Source organism: Talpa occidentalis, unplaced genomic scaffold (assembly GCF_014898055.3).
Source record: "Talpa occidentalis isolate TD23 unplaced genomic scaffold, MPIMG_talOcc4v2.1 talOcc4.17, whole genome shotgun sequence".
NCBI lineage: Eukaryota > Metazoa > Chordata > Mammalia > Eulipotyphla > Talpidae > Talpa > Talpa occidentalis.
Genome location: NW_023601754.1, coordinates 723848 through 743855, shown reverse-complemented (window position 1 = coordinate 743855; position 20008 = coordinate 723848). Strand labels below are relative to the sequence as shown.

The 20008-nt window shown below is 67.7% G+C and overlaps 2 protein-coding genes across 2 annotated transcripts in view; one reads left to right on the top strand and one right to left on the bottom strand.

Annotated features, from left to right (window-relative positions):
* Positions 1-6511: 6511 nt before the first annotated feature.
* CA5A (carbonic anhydrase 5A) lies at positions 6512-16855 on the bottom strand. Its single transcript, XM_054697618.1, has 8 exons — positions 16835-16855; positions 16639-16720; positions 12786-12983; positions 10876-10994; positions 9491-9586; positions 9322-9384; positions 7210-7365; positions 6512-6696 (listed from the first exon to the last, which is right to left on the bottom strand). Exons 1-8 carry the CDS (start codon positions 16853-16855, stop codon positions 6553-6555), a joined length of 879 nt encoding a protein of 292 aa, XP_054553593.1. The 3' UTR covers positions 6512-6552.
* A 2272-nt stretch (positions 16856-19127) lies between these two features.
* The window catches only part of BANP (BTG3 associated nuclear protein), a 38892-nt gene continuing 38011 nt past the window's right edge, over positions 19128-20008 (top strand). The window contains exon 1 of the mRNA XM_037515757.2: positions 19128-19195. The gene's annotated coding sequence lies outside the window, so the exon portion shown is untranslated. The remainder of the gene's footprint in view (positions 19196-20008) is intronic.

Here is a 20008-nt window from a genome sequence, read left to right as displayed (position 1 = left end):
GCGGCCCGGCTCTGGGACACCGGCACCGCACCGGTGCCGCCAACACCCGCCGTTCCAGAAAGAGCCCCCTCAGGGCTCAGGAATTCCAAGCAGGCTCAGGGTGCAGGTGCTTCGCCTGCATTCCCCAGTAAATGGGGAGGCACCACAGGCAAGAAGACCACTGAGGGGCCCAGTGGTCAGAAGAGGGGGTGCCAGAGGCCCAGTCACCAGATCTGGAAGCCACCACGAATGTCAAATACCTGCCAGTTCAGTGGACACAGACAGGACAGCACCGGGAGTCCATCTTGCGGGACTTCAGCCGATGCTCCGCACCCCCCAACCTCCCCACCCCAACGTGTCGGCCGTTCACCTCAGCGTTGGGAGGGGCTGGAATCTCAGCCGCAGAAACAACACAAACGTGGGCTTTGTAGGTGCCGCCTGAACCGCCGGGCAGTAACCAGCATCTGTCTCCTTGTTCTTCTGGCCTCCGGTGGCCCGGCGCAGGGCAGAGGGGGGCGGTCACCTGGCCAAGGGCTGGTCCAGGTCCCAAGCTTCTCTGTCCTTGAGCCGCTGCTGCACGGGGCCCCAGCGCAGGGCAGAGTGCTCCCCCCAGCGCACGGAGTGACCCTTCTGACCACCACGAGTCCAGGCACCACAGGGACCGGGGAGGACCCAGGGCGCTCCAACCCGGCTGTTTCTGGGCTAGAACTCAGGAGGCAGGTGGAGGACCCAGCCTGGACCCAGATGGGTGGCTGCCAGGCAGGGAGATGTGTCCCCAAAGGGTGCCCCAGGCCGGAGCACTTCCGAGACCCCAGGGCTGCCCCACCGCGGCTGATCTCCACCTGGTTTTCATCTGATAAGGCCCCAGTCGTCCTCCAGCCACCAGCTTTGATGAGCACAGACCTCCCGACAGGCCCATCTCAGATATGACAAGGGTAAGAGGCATTTAATGCCTGAGGCTCCAGGCCTGGGGCTTGAAGCTGCTCTGGGCACTCACCCTCCAGCTGGGCAGCCACTTATTTTTATTTTATAAAAATGAAGCTGCCTTTTAACTGTATCTGACGGATCTATCCTGTAAGTCACGGGAGCAGCACTGAAAGCGCAAAGCAAAACAGCTGGGTGGATCCCAGTGGCCGCTGCCAGGCACACAGGCCTGGAGAAGGCCGTCCCGGGACTCAAAGGAAGAGCCAGAGGAGGGGTGCTGCCGTGTCGGGGTCACCGACTCCACGCTCTCTTGATGAGGCGAGCTGGAAGGGGGCGCCGGGTTAGAGCCAAAAATTCCCAAGCTTGCTTCCCACTGAAGGCACAGGCTCTGGGAGCAGGGAGGGTGCAGCTGCCCGCCGCGCCGAGCCTTGGCGGCGAGCACCACCTGCTGGCGACGCCATCACAGGCGCTCCCGCTTCGGCCTCAAGTCAGGGCTTGGAGAGGGCTTCTGGGGGGTTTCCCTCCAAAGCCTGAAAACATGCGGGTATCCTCTCGCACCCAGTAATTGCGCTTCGACCAGTTCGTCTGAGGGCGCGTGCGGTGTCGGGCTGGGTGGCTGCTAAGTGGCGCAGCCAGCGTGCAGAGCGGGGGCACAGGCACCCTCTGTCTCAGGCGGGCCGAGGGGCGGCTGAGCAGCAGGGCGGGCGGGGCCCTTTCCCAGAGCCATCTGTGGTGGAGAGCTGGTGGCCGGAGTGGCCCATCTGGTGTCCCCGCTTCTGTTCTGCGGGAACCAGCTCACTCCCTATTTCTCCGATGCAGGGTGTAACCCGAGATCTGGCTGCTGCCCCTGGGCAGGATGCTGCCCAGCCTGCAGGGGGTGGGGAGGGCTGTGGGGAGGTTGCGGCCTGGCGGTAGCTGCCCCCTTTCCAGAAGCCTCTTTCTCTCGGCGGGCGTCTGGAGGTTTGGCCGGCAGCCCGGGTGTCCGGCCCAGACAGCAGCTCACAGCGTTTCCCGCGGCTCTCCTGTCCCGAGCCTCAGTGTCCTCAGGCCCCTGGTGGACCTCGCCTTGCCACCTGCAGCCACGCACACTGGGACCCACGGAGTCACCTCCCCTGGGACACCTGGCGCCCCCCACACCCCCACTAGCCTTTGCTCAAATGTCAGCTCAAATGTCCGGGGGCCGAACACCCCCGCCCCGGAAGTGCCCGGGCCCCGATCCTGCCCCCTGGCCCTCCGCCTCCTCCAGAGCACCGCACACCACAGACGCACCCCGGCTGTGGGTCAGCCCCCCGCTGACGCCAGCTCACAGGCCCGGCCTGCCACGCTGCCCTCGCTGATGCCCTGAGGCTGGCACACTGCCCAGGGGCCGGGGCGAGGAGCGACAGCAGCTGTGCACGTGGATGGGGTGTTGCACTCTGACATGACAGAACAGGGCTGGGGCGCGCCAGGGGCTCCCCCCAGGGGGCCCGTGTTTGGCGTGCAGCCTATGATCTGTGTTGTGTTCAGGGACCGACAACACCTGTGGGGCGGCCCCCCCGGTTTCCAGAATTCACTGAAAAAGATCAGAAGATTTCGCTTTGCTTAAAAGTAATTCTCCTATTTCAGTGCTACTAAAAACAACATCCCCAAGTTGACAGAGGAAGCCTGGCCGGGAGAACGTGCTCCACCGCGGACAAACTTGCAGGCTTGATCCTCAGTGCCTGCTGGGGAGCGTATCTAAGTGTGGAGGAAACAGAAGACCTGTTTTTCCTGTTGACACACACTGTAACATTTCCACAGATGGGGCGCCAGGCTCCGTGCACTGACGTGTGTGGACAGCTGGGTCTCACGCTGGCCCTGGCCGCCGGCAAGGAGAGCTTCCCACACCCAGTCCTGCAGGGCCGCGCTCCGTCCACGTCCAGGAAGCTCTCGGCTCCAGGGGTCTGGAGGAGCAGGTTCCCGAGCTGCTTGCCCGGCTCCTTCTCCCTCCTCGGGGCTGTGGGCACAGCTGCTGGGGGTGTTTGTCACACACACCACCACGCCGGGAGCCCTGAGCTGCCTGGCTGAGCGGAGAGTTCCTACACGGGCCGTTGTTGCGAGCACCCGGAGACCTTCATGTCCCGACAGCCCCATGCTGCACCGGGCTGTTCTGTTTGCTCCAGGACTGCTTCATGCTGTTCCGTGCTTGTTCTGTGCTGTTCTGTGCTGTTCCGTGCTGTTCCGTGCAGCTCCATGCTGTTCCATGCTGCTTCGTGCTGTCCCACGCCTGCTCCACGGTGCTCAATACCTGCTGCCTCTTGCCATTTTCTCTGCACTTCTCAAATAATGGGAGTCAGTAATTCTCTGATTTGCGGTGCATTTCTAGGGTGCAACCTGCAACGGCCCACACCTTGCCTTTCTTCTCCTACCCGCCGAATGTTACATCACTGCTAGACACACCTGCTTTGGCGGAGGAACCCCCCGCCCTCGGGCTGCCCGAGCAGGGCAGAGTGCGTGCCGGGGCGGAGAGGCAGCCTCGGGAGGAGTGCAGCGCCATGAGGAGAGGCTGCCTCTTGGGGCGGGGCCGGGAGAGTGGCAAGGGGAGCGTGGGCTGTGCCTGGGGGCAGATGGAAGTGACTGCAGCACCCAGGGAAGGGCGCGCCCGGGAGGGAACAGCACGCCAGGGTCCGGAGGCAGCGCCCGGCACCGTCTCCCCTGGATGGAGCGACCATGTGGGACACCGCGCCCGTGGGCTGGCGCCCCGGGGCACCACGAGCTGGGGACGAGCCCGGGCACAGACCAGGGCTGGTGGGGACGAGGGGGCACCCCGGCAAGGAGCAGCGGGGACGTGTCACCCAAGCACGCCCTGGCACAGGTGGCGTGGAGGGAGCAGACAGGGCTTCCGGCCTCGCGTGCGGGCAGTCGGAGTTCTGGACAGGGACGCGAACGGCCGAGGAGAGGGGATGCTGCTGGAGCAGGGCCTGGGACCAGGAGCCGGTTCGTGGCTCCGGGGGAGGCGGGCAGCGGCGGAGCGAGGGCCGGTCTTGGGAGGGAAGCTGCGAGGTGGAGTTGCCCGGAGGGCCGGGAGCCGGGAGCTGCCTGGGCGCTGGGTGGATGGCGCCGGGGCGGGGGGGCATGCCAGCAGAGGGGACAAGTTCTACAGAACGGGGCCTGCTACTGCAGGTGTGCAGCTGCGCCCCGGCTTCCCGGAGGTGGGCTGCTTCGGCTGAGAAGAGGAGGAGAAATGGGGTGGGGGAGCCGAGGCCCAGGCCTCTGGAACAGCTGGTGCGGCCCTGGGGCAGGAAGGGCTGGTTTCTGGGACGGATGGGCAGGGGGTGGCGGGGGCAGGCCAGGCCGCTACCTGGGAAGGGCACCTGGAGGGTGTGGGCCCGGCCCCCGGAGAGGAATTCTCTGCCCAGCACCCGGAGCGTGGGGGGAGGGTGGCAGTTTGCCATCCACCTCGAGGCTTCTCACACGTGTGCATTTCCGCAACGTGAAAAAAATAACATAAAAGCAAAGGGAAGAAGCCTTGACCTTTAGAAGCCCGGCCAGAAACGCCACAATGCCATCGGGGGCCTCCACCGCGTCCTGGGGGAGCCCGCCCCGCCCGGTCCTGCCCCTCGGCGGCTGCTGGGTGGGGGCGCCTGCCGAGCCCCCCCCCCTGTGCACATGTGCGAAGGGGTGAGCCCAGGCCCAGAGGCCCTTCTGTGATCCTGAGTGGGGGCCCCACGCTCACCGTCCCCTCCCTGCCCTGCTCTCCCTGCGGGGACTCCGACCCTGAGCCTCCCTCTCCCCACGGAAACCCAGGACGCCTGCCCAGAACTTCCCCCAGCTGCTCTGACGTCAGCGGGCCGCCAGGCGTCCCCCAGCCCAGCCCAGCCCCCTTCCGTGGTGGCTCTGAGGGGGTGCGGGTGCACAGGGAACAGCCAGGGTCCGCGGGGTGTGCTGATCCCCAGCGGCCACCCTCTGTCACCTGCGAGTCTGCTTCCTGCGCAAGGTCAGAACTGCCCGGTCCGTCACCTATAGGAGCCCAACCCTGCAAGGTGCCTTTCAGTTCAACCGGGAGCAGAAGGCCGGGTCACACCGGGAAGGGCGGGCGGCACAAGGGGGGACGGGGATCGCCGGGGCCGCCGACTGATGTATGCATGACAGGGACCCTGGAAGCTGGTCAGTGGGTGCCTGTTGATGAGACTGGAACCACACGGGGCCGGGGGCTGCTTTCGATGACACCTGGTGGCCGAGCAGATGAGACTGGCCGGGCCCGCAGGCTCTGGTCCGCTGAGGCCCCGGCGACAGAAGCTCGTTCTCAGTGTCGCCGCCCTGTTCTCTTTGTCCTCCTGCCCACGTAAGTGACGCTGGGTGGCTGTTCCCGCAGTAAACAGGCCAGCATCCTGGCTGTGTGGCCTGCCCCACGACGCCCAGCGCCGGGTGGCACGGTGGCCCAGCCGCTATCATGAGCGGCTCTCGGCGAGCCGGACACGGCTTAGAAACAGCGCAGAAATGGTGGGTTTTGACACCTCAGGCCAGGTCAGGAGAGCGGCCCCGGCAAGGTCACGTGTGCGGTTCACGTTTTAGCTAATCACAGTGACCTGTGATGAGAATTCAGCCCCAGGCACACCAAGCTCTAGAACATTTCACTGGCACAGAAAGTGCCATTGGCAGTGCGGTCCCAGACACCCAGGGCACCCCATGCCACCCCTCACACTTTCCCCACCCCGAGACCAGTCAGCGCCCCCCCCCGCCCCGCACCTGGGCCAGGCAGCCTGACCTCTGACCCCCCAACCTGACATGTGCGCACAGGGCACGAGAATGGCCCAGACACCCCGTCTGACTGGGGCCCCACACCCACCTGCGTCACCTCACCTGGCGCAGGGACTCTGCAGGTGTGCTTCGGGGTCTGGAGAGGAGGATGATCGGGAGCACCCAGGGGCCCTTGTAATGGAGGGGAGTCCCTGTGGTCACTCCTAGGTGGCCCTGGGCTCCTCTAGCACCCACTGCCGTGGGGACATGGGGTGGCCTGCACTCTCTCAAGATGAGAATGAGCGTTGGCTCCAGCCCCCCTGAACCCCATACGTTTACAGGGAGCAGCCCCCCCGTGAGCCCGGTCAGAGAGGCCGTGGCGTCAATGAGAAGTCTGTGAGCCCGGTCAGCCGAGGTCGAGGCTGAGGCCACCAGCTCATGCAACGGACCGAGCGGAGCCAGGCCCTGTGTGACCCAGAGTCTGTGCGAGCCTCGAGCCCGGCTGCTGTGCACGGCGGCAGACGGCGCCTGCGGCCAGGGCAGCCCTCGTGACACCGGGGCCACGGCCTCTGTGCAGCCAGGCAGGGGCGCGTAGCGTGAGGCAAGCGCCATGTGCGCCCCACCTCTGTCTAGGCTTGGGACGTGGGGACTCTGCGCTGAGCTGTCCGTGGCCGACAGAGCTGACCTCCAGAGCCCGGAGCGCAGTGGGGGCACCAGGGTGGCCACAATGTGCAGACACGGAGGCCCATGGGCAGCTCAGGGCCGGGCCCCGCCGTGTCAGACGTGCACCCCCGACGCGCGCACTCTGAAGTGACTGCTTCCGCTCACTCCTGACCAGCAAGTCAGACAAGAGCCGCTTTCTTGGGTTAGCTGCGGAGGCTGCATGTGATCAGTGCATGAACCAGGGACACCCCCGACTCTGAAGCCCCCCCACCAGCCCGCTGTCTCCAATCAGGGCCTTGTGCCCTGGCCCCAGGCTGGGAAGGACGACCGGACCCGGCGGCTCCTCAGGGGCTGCAGCGGGCGGTAGTTGTTTACCATCGTCCTCTCTTCTTCGCCGGGGCCAGAAAACAGGAGCGAGCGGAAGGCGGCCAGCTGTGGGGAGCAGCCAGAGTGAGCCGGGCACAGGACCGCGGCGGCCGGGGTCCCTGCCACGCTGGATCCGGGCGCCTCGCCCCGCCTGGCCCATGCGGGGCAGCACGTGAGAAAATCCTCTGCAAGGGCAGCCTGTAACCGTCATGCCCCCAGAGACGGGGGCGGTTCAGGGGGCACTGCTCAGGCGCGGTTCAGGGGGCCTGCTGGGTGCTGCTGGGCGCGCGCCTGCAACAATCACTGCCGTCTGCACAGAGGCGGAGCGCGTGCTGGCCTTGCCCGGCTGCCAGGGACACTTGCCCCTCCTGGACGGGAGCCACGCAGGTCAGAGCGTGACAGCAGAGCCGCCCCCTCTCCCCCCGTCCCCCCGCTATGCCGACGTCCGGACTGCCGCGACGCCGGGACCCCGTCCACCCCAGCAGCCCTGCCTCACTGTCCACCCTCGCCAGCGCGGCATCCGCAGCACACAGGTGCGACCGAGCATGGCCCCGGAGCCCCGCACACCCCCCGGCTCACCTGGCTCGCAGCCACCTGAATGGGCTCCTTGAGGACGATCCAGGTGACCGACTCGGTGAGCGGCGGCGTGGTGAGGGAGCCGGGGTAGGTCCAGTAGTCCCGGCAGGCGGGCAGCAGGCAGGACGGCTGGAAAGGGCCCATGGCCGCCCGGGCGTCCTGGGGGACAGAACCTCAGGCTGCAGGCCAAGCCTGCGTGGCGGAGGCACCTCCACCTCAGCCACGAGGCCTCTGTGGGGACCCCGCACGCTGGGCTCCACCTCCCGTGAAGCGGCCCCTTCCGACAACCGCACTGGACCTGAAACACGCCTGAAAGCCCACAGCCAGGGGTGCTGCTCGGAAGGGGAGTCTGACCCATCACGCGCCCCCTCTTGCTCTCCAGCACACTGCCTCTGTGGGGGGCTGCCCTGGGGAGTGGGGTCCCTGCAGTTGTCAGTCTGGCTCGTGTCCGGCGCCGTGGCCTGGTCAGCCCTCGCGAGGCAGGGGCCAGCGCTCCCGCCCTGTGCTGGGTCACCTCTGCTCTCCCGCCCCAGGATGCTGACACCAGCGGCTCCTCCTATCTGAAGCAGCCCCCCAAGGCCGGGGGCTCCTCCGCCCTAATTCCTGACTCCTTCCCCGGGGAGGGCAGGCGTGGGTCTGGACGGGGTCCTCTTGGGGTGGGGCTGGGCTGCGCTAGAGGGCTCTGCCAGGGCCCCCTGCTCAGGTCTGTGGGGGTCTCTCCAGGCATGAACCCTGGGGTCTGCGCCTCTGAGCCCCAGCAGCACAGTGCAGCCGTCATCACTCACCCCTCCACTCAGTCACCGCTGCTTGTTGGCTCAGGCCCTGGGGTGGGCTGGCAGCCCCCCAGTCTGAGAGCCGAGAGAGTGGGAGGCCTGGCAGGTGCACAGCATAGCGAAGCAGAGAGAACGGACAGGACGGCGCGTGGGCGGGAGGCGTGACCCCTGTGGTGTGGTCCAGGGCCACGGGGGGGGCTCGACGGCCATCAGCACACCCACAGAACTACACACAGAAGCAGCTACTGTGTCGCAAAGTTAAAAATCCACCGAGATGTGGGGAGGCCCAGATGGAGCAGACTGTGGCGCCGGACAGCCCTGTGTCCCGAGGCTGGCCTCACTCTCGGGCGCTGCCTCTGACATTCCAGGGGGGGACACTGAAGCCCAGAGATGCTGGGGGGCCCAGAACCAGGCCGGTGGTGCCCTCGGCTACCTGCAACAACGGCTCTCTGCGTGCTGTGCCCAAGAGGCTCTGGTGTAGCCCCGGAGCACCCCTCTGGAGGACAGCAGACCCCGTAAGCAGCCCCTCCTGCAGCACCTTCCTGTCCCCGGGGACCAGGCCCACGAGGCAGCGCTGGCTGGGAAAACACCGCAGGTTGACTCTGGCCACAGACCAGGGAAGGGGCCGCCCAGCACCTTGACCTTGCCGCGTTCCTGTGCCTTGGCTGGCCGGCCGGGGTTGGGGGGGGGGTGGCCTGCCGGACATCACGGCAAGGGTGGCCTCCCAAGATCAAAAGGCCCCCGTGGGCCGGCGAGGAAGGGCCCCCAGCTTTCATCTGGCGCCGCCATCTCGCCATTGTCAAGACAGGTGGGAGCCCATCCGTCCCCACGCGACCCTTCCGTCGGGGTCCTTTGTTCCTCTCCAAGCAAATAAACGGTGTTTGTCTTGAAACTTCCATTTCCCCGTCCAGGTCCTTTCTCAGCGGACGGTGGGGAAAGCGGCAGGGGCGCCCTGGCTGTTTTTCAGAGCTGAGCCCCCCCGGGCGCCCCTCGAGGGGGGTTCCCAAATCCTTCCCTGCAGTGAGGCGGGGACACGGGGACCCACACCCCAGACGTGAGCAGCCACGTGCTTATGCCCACAGACACCCCGTCCCGCAGGGGGTCGCTCCCGGGACAGGCTGGCGTCTGTGGCAGCCGACCACGCGCGGGAAGACACTGAGCGAGGGACCTGCAGGCCGCGTCTGGGAGACTCGCTTGGGGCCCAGCTCCCTGACCTGCTGGGGAGGGGAGCCCGGGACGGCAGGGCTCGCTGGACTCAGGACGCACCTGCGGGACCGTGGCCGCAACCCGCAGGCGGCCCACCCCCAGTCGGGGCTGAGACCCTTCCCCGTGCCGAGCTTACCTTGTGCCTGATTTCCGGCAGGATGCCCACCAGCGACTGCAGCGCCTCGTGGGGGGCCCCCAGCTGCAGATACACAACACACGCCGCGAGGATGGCGCAGGCCCTGTGCCCCCATCCCTCCCGGCCCCACCTCCGTCCCTCCCCGGAGCGCCCGCCCCGCTGCGGCTACCTGCAGGAACACGGCCAGCACCGCCAGGCCCTGCTCCCCCGCCGCCGCCTCTTTGTAACTGCGGTACTTCGCAGAATTCCAGTGAACGAGGTGCAGCTGAAAGGCAGGCAGGAGGGGCACCCTCAGGACGCAGCCCGAGGTCGACAGTCGTCCTCTGCATGGCTGCTCCAAGGCTGAGGTCGCTGGATGATTTTAGGGGTAGAGCAGCGGCCGCAGGCCAGCTGGGGTGCGGTTCCCGCAAATCTGCTGAGCCCTAAGGGCTGGGTGTCTGCCCGGTGGGCAAAGGGAGGCTCTCATGGGGATGGCGCCTGCGGCCTGCGGCTGCCCTGAGCTGGGAAGGCAGCCACAGCGCAGGCCTCGGGCCAACGCGAGGCGGACAGGTGGCCCCGGGCACGTCCCCAACACTGCCCTCCACCGCCAGGTCCCTCCCGTAGCTTCACCTGTGTCTTCTGGTTTTGTGGAGCCCAAACTTGGCACCAGGATTGGATTTACATGGGGGGCGTGGGGACTGCAGAAAGGCCGGCATGGGCGGACTCTGACTCAGAAGAGGAGGGTCTTGGCTCTGCACCTGCTGAGGCCTGGGGCGGGGGGGGGGGGGCGTCCAGGGCCCTCCTGCCTTCGGGGCCCTCCTGCCTCCAGAGCCCTGGGGGGTTGAGCAGAGGGCATGGCTTCTCCCTGCCCATCTGCGGCAGCAGCTCCCTGGGGTCCCCAGGACAGAGACAGGCCCCGAGATTCCGACAGCCGCTGTCCCCTCCGGACCCCAGTTCAGGGCTGGCCTTGCCGTCTAGCCCCGAGAGGCCAGTGTTGCCAACCTGCCTGGGCCAGACTCAGGAGAGCCCCTGGCTCTTTGGCCTCATTCTGCACTGACGCACCACAGCTGCCTCCGCTGCCCAGTGTCTGCTGCGACATGCTGTGTCACGAGGGCAGCGGCCGTGGCCGGGAAAGCCCCGGCTGTGGCTGCCTGACTGTCCCCAGGGGCACTCGGCGGGGAACTCACAGGCGATTTCCACGTCAAGGTTCGTGGACTCTGGGTCTATTTCAACTGTAACCTTCGCTACTCCCAACGTGGCCTCTGAGGCCAGGCAGCCCACGCAGGGTGTGTCAGGGAGTCAGGTTGGGGGGAGGGAGGGAGAGGGGAGGCGAGGAGGGGAGAGGAGGTGGGGAGGGGGCAGGGGCGGCGCGAGCAGGGCCCTGTCTGATTGGGCAAGTCCTGTGCCCACTCGGAACCTTGGTCCTGGCAGCAAAGGACGGTGCTGCTGTGCCCGGGGGGGGACATGGGTGACCACAGGGCCGGGCGGCCAGGCAGGCCCTTCCCTGGGGAGCGGGACAGGTGTCCCTGAGAGCAGAGCCTGGCACGGCCCCGCACGGCCATGAGACGCACCCACCTCGGCCGGGTAGACGCGGCCGTCCACCGTGTGTTCTGAGCCCCATGCGTCCTCCGCCCCCCAGTGGAAGTGGAACTGCCTCAGCCGGTGGTGGCTCCGCAGGGGGCCGCCGCTGATCCCTGCGGGGAGGGGTGGGTTAGCGGCCTGCTGGCTGGGCTGGCCCAGCCTGTCCGCCCTGAGCTCCCCGTGCACTCTCCAGACACTGGGCCCCTCGCCCGGGGCCCTCGCCCGCGCGGCCTGCTCCCGCGTGCACATGCTCCTGAGCTGCCTGCCGGTCCCACGAGATTTCTGGACTCTAATTTTAAAAATAAGTTTTGAGGACAAAGGAAGCAACTTGGACCTGACCCCATGCGGGAGGCGGTGGCCTCCTGCCCTCTGCTGCCCTCTGCACCGCGCTCGCCCGACCTAACCCTGTGGGACCAGGTGTCGCTGCACGCCTTCCCCTAAGTCATCCCCACACCCTGGGGCCAGCTGACTCGAGCACTGTCTGGGGGGCTGGATCCCCCGCCGAGCTGTGGCGCCCCCCAGCGCGCTGTCTGGCAGGTCCAGGCAACGACTGGGAACCTGCTGGGAGCGGCTGGGGCTGGCGGAGGCGAATGGTCTGCTTTCTCCTGCCGGCGCTTGGTGGTTACGAGTCCCTCGACCGCGTCCCCAGAGGCTGTGGACTGAACAGCAACAGCTGGACACCCAGAGCAGCTGGCAGAGCTTGGAGCTGGCCAAGCCTGGGGGCCCGGGGGGCCGGGCGTGCGGGGCCGCCTCCCGCCTGGCTGGCATCACAGCGCCACCGTGTGGCGAAGGCGGGAAGACACGAGGGGCGTGGGCTGCGGGGTCAGGTGTTGGCAGCAGGAGGCCCTGGATGCGCATCCTCCAGACAGCCCACGCCTGTCCCGCCCACGCCCACAGACTTCCTGCCGGCTTCCTCGCTGGAGCAGGTGTTAGCCTGAGTATCCCTGGACCTCACACGTGAGCCCCACAGGTCTCCCGGGGGTCTCCCCGCTTCTGCCACCACGCGCCCACATCACCAGTCACTCTAGGGAAATACACCAAGGGTCCTGGCGGTGCGGTGCGCAGACTCCAGGGCGGCCAGGAGCACCGGCCTCTGGGGGCTGAGACGGCCGGACTGGGCGGCCCTCTGCGCGTCCTGGTGGGGAGCTGGCACTTTATGGAAACGCAGTGGGCACAGCCACCTTGACAGAGGCTCGGGCCAGGCTCCGGCATCCCTTCAAGAGCAGCCATCCAGCCTTCAGGGCCCGAAGCAGAGACCGAGGGTCTGACAGGTCTGGGGCCTCCTCGCACCATGGACTGGTCAGTGGGGAAACTGACCTCACAGCCCCTCATGGCCCCAGGCTGGGGCTCCTCCCGCACCCTGTGGGGTGCTGGGAGAGGGCAGAGGGGTGCTGGAGCACAGCCGGGAGCTCTGCCATCTGTGGTCCCAAGCTCCACTCCGTGGAGGGGGGATAGCAGCTGCCTTGGCGGGTCTTGGCTGCTGGGTGAGCTGAGGTGGGGAGAAAGCAGGAGGGAAGGCACTGGGTGCACAGAGGGCAAGCGTGGCACTTCTCAGCCCATGGAGGGAGCGGGCAGTCTATGCCCCCCGCTCCCCGCACTGGGCTGGGGCAGGCCGGGCTGCCTTCCAGGACGCGGGCTCTCCGGGGACCCTGGCCCTTGGCCTTCCAGCGCAGCAGCACCCCTGCCACGGAGTCCTCCTGGGCCTGGTCTCGAGGCCTCTCACAGTCCTGGGGGAGCGGCCTGTGCTCGGGCTGGGGGAGCACATCCCCAAGAGCCCAGTCTTCCGGAGGAGCATCTGGAAGCTTCTGGCCTCCTCGGGCTCGTGCCGCGTGCAGACCTGCCTCTCCTCCTTGACGCTGAGCTGCCATAGTGCAGAGCCAGGCCTCGACCCCCACCTTGCTCACCTGACCCGTCGGCGGAGTCGTCGAACTCCACCTGGAAGAAGTAGCCTGTGTTCCAGACGCCCCGGCAGGTGGCCGCCGCGTAGGAGACGCTGAGAGGCCCCAGCTGCTGGTCGTAGAGGCTGTCCCTCCCGCGGATGTTGATGGGGGACTGCCGGGTCCCCCCTGGCACAGAGATTGGGCCCTTCCAGAGGGGGTGCACTGGGGGGTAGAGAAGACAGACGGGGCCTGGTGATGCACCGGCCCCGACAAGGTCTCGGAGGAGCCAGCCTGTGGCCGCTGGGCCGCCCACACACCCGCGCCTGCTGCCTGCCGCTCCTCTGGACGCCCGCCTGGGCTGCGGCCCTGGGTCTGCTCCGGGGCCAGTTCCCGGACAGCTCAGGACCCTGCAGCTCTGTCCAACCGGGTGGCAGACCCAGCTCTTCCCAGTTATGTGACACCCCTCTGGCTGACACCGGCCTCAGGCCCCTCCAAGCCCCACCCCGCGGCCTGTCTGTCCCAGAGCAGGAGAGAGACTCTGCAGAAAGGAGGGCACACAGCGCAGCACGACCCCTGCCCTTGGAGACCCGCCGCTCTGGGGCCTCCGGGCCCGGTGGAGTGTTCTCTGGGCTGACTCTCCGCAGTGGCCTCCTGGGGCCCGAGCCCACACCAGCTTCCTGCCTGGTGGGTGTCGCCGAGGGAAATCCCAGCGATACAAACCTTGAAAGTAACTTATGCCCAATTCCAGCTCAAGCAGGGATGGGGGGCAGAGCGGGAGAGGGGTGCGTCCACGGGGTCCGCAGGGGAGAACACAGAGCAGCCCCTCCCGGCCGGTCCCCCCGCAGACACGGAGGCCGGGCTCAGGCGCGGCAGCACGACCCTCTCGCCCAGGACCCTCTCGCCCAGGACGGCGGGGGCGCCCGAGCCGGGAGCCCAGCTCTGACACCCGGGGCGGGGAAGGGCTGCCAGTCGGCTGGAAGCGAGCTTGTCAGCTGCGGTGTAGGCCCCCAAACGACAGAGGGAGGTCTGGGATCCCCAGAGGTGGGGCGAGCCCGAGGCCGCAGGGCACCCCAGCAGGGAATCAGCCGGGCACGGGACCGGGCGGTCCCCGCAGAAGCCCGGGCCATCTGCTCACGATTGCCGCAACGGCCGCCATGACCCTGGCCGGCGTGCTCACTCTGTCCAGCTGGGCGTGGGGTCACAGTAGCCTTTTTTTGGGGGAAGGGTGCTTGCTGCCTGTCTGTTGCTGGGCTCTCCCCTCCCTAGCGCCCCAGGAAACCAAGGGAGACGCAGGAGGGAGCCCGCCGGGCTCGGCCTGTCTTGTGCTTTGGCCCCGGGAAAGCAGACAGCCCTGGGGCCGCGTCCCGGGAAACCCCAGGCTCTACTTACAAGCGTCAGTCCTGTTTCTCGGGGCGCAGGGGCCCTGGGAGCATGCTCGCCGCGGCCGGGGCAGACGACTTTGGAGACACCCCCACATCTGCTTCACCCAGACGGAGGAGCCCCAGCGCATGGGGCAGCGCCTGCCTGACATCAGCGCCCGCAGCATCTTGGTGCCCCCCGCAGTGCCCGATGAAGAGGGTGACTCTCCCCCCAGCCCGGCCCCCTGCACCGGGACAGTGTGGAGAGCGCGGACCCGACTCTCCACGAAAACTCACCCAAACCCCTGACCTAAAGGTTAAATTTCAACCCACGCCCGCCCCAGCTGCCCGGGTGGCCTTTGGCTTGGCCTGGGGGTGCGTCCAGGGACAACGGCCTTCGCCAGGGCTGGCCCCTGGTCACCACGCTGCCCAGGTAAACACGGGTGAGCCGGCGAGTCCGGGAAGCTGCGGGCAATGGGCGGGGCGCTGAGGCCGAGGGGGCAGCTGAGCTGACTCCGGCCGCCGAACCCCCTTGGGCCCAAGACGGCCGCAGGGCCGCTGCGGGGGTGTGTGGGCACAGGGGGGCCACGGACCCTCCTTTCCCGGAAACCGCGAAGTCTGTGGAGCGCAATAAAGCCAAGTCCAGGAAAATGAGGTGGCAACAGCAATGGGAGACGCTGGCCGGCCGGCAGTCTGGAAGACACGTGCGGCTTCTGCCTGAGCTCGGCTTCGTGGACTCATGCGCCTGTTCTCGGCCCGTGGGGGAGCCCAGCGGGCGCCTGGGTGTGAAACTTGTTGAGAGGCTGTTCAAGCCCGCGGTGCCCGGCAGTGCCCACGTGCTCATGGCCACCGGGCAGCAAACGGAAAGCAGCGGTCAAGGCAGCCTGGGCGCCAGGAGAGGCGTCTTCTCCTGCTCCACCTGAACAGCCTCATCCTCTCCTTCCAGAAAGCACGAACCACGGAAGAGTCAGAGCTGGAGAGACGGACGCTGGCAGCGCTGGCAGCTTGACGGGTCCTCTGGCTTCCATGCCGAGGCCATTGCCAGCCCCTTTCCCTTGGGAACACCACCTGCGTGTGCTGGGGCGCGGCCCTCCCCACACTGTGCATGGGGCCCAGGCCGCCTGCCCACTCCCGGCGGAGGCTCAGCACCCCCAGGCGGGGCCGCCAGGTGACCGAGCAGCCCTGGCCCTGTCTGGGACCTCAGTGTTGCCCGGTGGGGGTTTAGCCGGAGAGATTTCCAGTATTCGCTGGAGGGGTGCTGGGGACCCTTCTTGAAACCCCCACAGAATGGAGAGAAGAGTAAACCCGGAGACACGAGGGAGGAGAGACAGCCTGGGTCGGCTCCACCCCTGGCCTCAGCCTTCACTTGCTGGCCTTTCAGCTACGTGAGCCAACGCTCCTCTCGTCATTAAGCCAGTTACCTTTTCTCGTTGGTGCCAAAAGATCCTCACTTAGTAGACATCTTGGCGGCCATGAACGGGGAGGGCACGGCGGCTGAGGGCCGCGCGTCTGAGGCGAGCGCGAGGCGGGGAGGCCGTCTTCGCCTCCGAGGCCCCCACAGTCACCCCACAGCGAGCTGCACAGCGGGGTGATGCCAATCGGCTGTTCCGGTCTCTCTGGCCGGGCCCCAGTTAGCGACTGTTTCTGCTCACCGCACAGACAAGGAGGACGTCCCCAGCCTCTGGGGTGGAGCCCAGGGGACAGCCAGCCGCCGCTCGACCCGGCACCTGTCAGGCTGAGCCCCCGGGACTGGGGCTCTGAGTCCCGGAGATACCACCTGGCTGGTGAGGAGGTATGGACTCTAGAACCCCGCAGTGAGGCCCTCCCTGAACCAGAAGGTCAGCCCCTGCCCCCTGAAGATGACCAGTGAGGCTCCGGACTGGGAGTGTTGACCCTGACGGCTTTTCCCCAGCCTGACTTAGCTCTGGCAGGAGGCGCCGCGCCTCAGTGCAGGCCCCGCAGACTCAGGTAGCGGCAGGTCCGGGCCAGGCCACCTCCCCTCCCACCCCCCACCCCCACCCTGGGTGCCTCTGTTTTCAGAACCTGGCCGATTTAGGTAACCTTTGGGAGGGCCGCTTGTGTTTTTTGCTTTTTCTCCCTCTTGTATTTTATTTTTTTAAATTTATTTTTAATTTTTTTAAGATTTTTTAATTTATTTATACAAGCACTGGGTACAGTCAGAAGCGCGGGAGGGTGAGAGAATTCACCAGAGCCAGAGCGGGGAGCAGAGCAGGCAGAAGGACCGAAGGACACTGCTGAGGGGAGCAGCGGGCGGCAGGAGGGGTCCGCGCGCCATGCGGGACCCTCCTCCGGTGGCCGGGGAGCAGCCGGGGATCGAACCGGCGCCGCAGAGGCCGCGGGCAGCTTCGCAACCCAGCACTCAACCGCTGCGCCACCGGGAGGCCCCTTCCTCTTGTTTTTTAAATTCACCAGTGAAGAGGGAGCCGGCAAGACCCTCGGGGCCCACCTGCAACCCTGATAAAAGCAGAGCCCAGCTCATGGGCTGGTTCTTCCTGTACCTGTGGTCTCGCTGCATGGGCCAGGGTGCTGGGCGACCTCCAGGCTCTGAGAATGAGCTTGTACTTTTCCGGGGTCGTCTGGTCAGCGCAAGGGCATACGCCATCCTAAGACCGTGGGGGGCCGTCCCGATGTGGCCGCGGAGGGGCAGAGACCTGCTTGGAACAGACACAAATGCCAGCTTTTCACAATACGTACCCAGCAGAAGTGCAGACACATGTCTACGCAAAGACCCGTGTGCAGACATCCCAGCAGCGCCAGTCACGGTAACAGAAAGGTAAACACAACGCAAGGGCCCATCAACAAACGATGCTGGAACAACTGGACGTCCACACTCAAAGAAATTCAGGAAGACGCAAGCGCACACGCCCTTTGCAAAAATGTACTCAAAATGGCCCACAGGTCTAAAAATAAAATGCCAAACTCCCACGCTCCCTGAAGACAGCACAGTAACACGCTGAGCGACCTTAGGGACAAGACACCTGTTTATTTATTTTTAAAAATTTTATTTTTAAAAATCTTTTTTTTCCTTTAGATTTTTATTTATTTATTTATACAAGCACTGGGTACAGTCAGAAGCGCGGGAGGGTGAGAGGATTCACCAGAGCCAGAGCGGGGAGCAGAGCAGGCAGAGGGACCGAAGGACACTGCTGAGGGGAGCAGCGGGCAAGGCAGGAGAGGTCTGCGCGCCATGTGGGACCCTCCTCCCGGGGCCGGGGAGCAGCCGGGGATCGAACCGGCTCCACAGAGGCTGCGGGCAGCTTCGCAACCCAGCGTTCAACCCTGGGCCCCCGAGGAGGCCCACAAGACACCTGTTTAGACAACACCAAAGGGACGACTTCAATACAAAAAAGGAGGAGGGCCTCCCTGGGGGCGCAGGGGTTAAGTCTCAGCCTATGAAGCTGTCCACAGCCACAGCAGCAGGAGTTTGATCCCCAGCCAGGGAGCTACCCACACGGCGCAGCAGACCCCTCCTGTCTCCCGCTGCTCCCTCAGCAGTGCGTTTCAGTGGATTGGCCTGTTCTGCTCCCCGCTCTGTCTCTGGGGCGTCCTCTCACACCCCTGCCCACCCTCCCCTCTTACCTCTGGCCTGCACCCCGGTTCTTGTTTGCGTGAAAAAAAAAAAAAAAGCAACTTCTGCTTCTCCGGAGACAACGTCAGGGCACAGGCTGGGAGGACGTCTTTGCAAACACCTTCCAGACAAAGGCTGTGTCCAAAACAGACCAAGAACCCAAAATCCCCAAGCAGGACCCGGTCAAAACCAGGCGCAAGACTCCCCCCGCCCTCCGGGGCCCGACAGCGGGGGGCGGCCCTGGCCGGCGACCGGCCGCTCCTCCCGCTGGCCGGACACCGTGGGGTCCGCACGGGCCGCGCAGCTCCGGCGTCACCGAGAGCAGCGGACGCCGCGTCCCGCCCACGCCGCGGCAGCCCCCGCAGCTTCAGGGGGGCCGGGCTCGTCGCGGCCACGGCCCGCGGGGCCGGGGGGGTGGGGTGGGGGTGGTGGTGGCTGCGGAGCCCCGGCGGGCGCCCGCGGGGAGGCGGGGAGGCCGCCCAGGGGCGGGGGCGCGCGCTCGGCCGGGCCGCGGGCGTGGGCGCTGGGCCGGCCCGGGCTCCGGCCCCGCCCCGTGTCCCCCCACGCGCGGCGCCCCGGCCCGGCTCCCCTCAGGCAGGGCCCGGCTCGGCCCGCGCTCGGCCGGCCCCGGGTCCCCGCGCCGCGCTCCCCGGGCTGGCTCTGGGGGAGACGGGACCCGCCAGGCCTCGGGGACCCCGGAGCCGACGCGGGGTGCGGGCACGCGGGGACCCCGGCCGCGCCCCCGTTCGCGCGGGGCCAGACGGCGGGCGCGGCGGAGGGGCCCTTCCGGGGCCGTCGGGTCTGGGCGCCTCTCCCCGGGCGCCACGGCCTCGCGAGGCTGAGGCCCAGCGCGCCGGCCGGGCCGACACGGGCCCCGCGGTTGGAGGTGCGCGCGCAGCGGCCGACGGCGCGGCTGCACTACAAGTCCCAGCAGCCCGCGGGCGGCCCGCCGGGGCGGCCGGAGTCCGGGACTACAAGTACCGGCAGGCACAGCCCCCACGCAGGGACTACGAGTCCCAGAAAGCACCGCGAGCACTTCGCGCGGGGCCCCCCGGGATATGTAGTCGTCCGGGAGCTCATGCGTATTCAAAGAAAGCGCAGATTTCCCTGACGGCCCCGCGGCGCGGCTTCTCACGGGCCCTCCGGACGCGGCGCGCGAGGTGGCGAAGCGAGAACCCCGGCGGCCCGGGCTGGCGCCGAGGAAGGACGCGCGCGCGCGCACGCGGGAGCAGGCGCGGCCCGGGCCGCGCGCTGGAGGCCTCGGCGCACCGCCCCCGCCCCCGCCCCGCCCCGCCCCGCCCCGCCCTCGCCCCGCCCCCTCCCCGCCCCGCGTCCCGCGCGCTCGGGCGCCTGCGCAGACGCGGCCGGGCGGCGGGCCGCGGGCAGGAACTCGCGGCGCCTGCGCAGAGCGGCGGCTTCTCTCGCGAGGACGGACGCCATTATCGCAGCTCCCCGACAAACACCACGAGAATTCCGCAGCCCACACGGTAATTGCAGCTCCCGCAGCCGGTCGCGTCTCCGCCTCCCCCTTCCCGCGGGGCGAGACGAGAGCGAGATCTCCGCCGCCCGCCTCCTGCGCCGCCTCCGGCCGCCGCCCCGCCCGCCGCCGCCAACCGCCGCCGCCCGCGGCCGGCCCGCGCCGCCCGCCGCCCCGGGAGCCCGGCCGCCCGCCCGCCGCGCCCGGCCCCGCCGGCCCCCGGCCCCCGCCCGGCCCCCGGCGCCCCGCCCCGGCCCCGACGCCCCGCCCCGGCCCCCGACCCCCGCCCCGGCCCCCGACCCCGGCCCTTCGCATCGCTGACCCCCAGCACCCCCGACCCTCAGCACCCCGACCCGGTCCTCAGCACCCTGACCCGGTCCTCAGCACCCCGACCCGGTCCTCAGCACCCCTGACTCCGTCCTCAGCACCCCTGACCCCGTCCTCAGCACCCCGACCCAGTCCTCAGCACCCTGACCCGGTCCTCAGCACCCCTGACCCCGTCCTCAGCACCCCTGACCCCGTCCTCAGCACCCCGACCCGGTCCTCAGCACCCCGACCCGGTCCTCAGCACCCCTGACCCCGTCCTCAGCACCCCGACCCGGTCCTCAGCACCCCTGACCCTGTCCTCAGCACCCCTGACCCGGTCCTCAGCACCCCCGAGCCCCGTCCTCAGCACCCCTGAGCCCGTCCTCAGCACCCCTGAGCCCCGTCCTCAGCACCCCTGACCCCGTCCTCAGCACCCTGACCCCGGCCCTCAGCACCCCCAAGCCCCGTCCTCAGCACCCCTGACCCCGGCCCTCAGCACCCCAAACCCCGTCCTCAG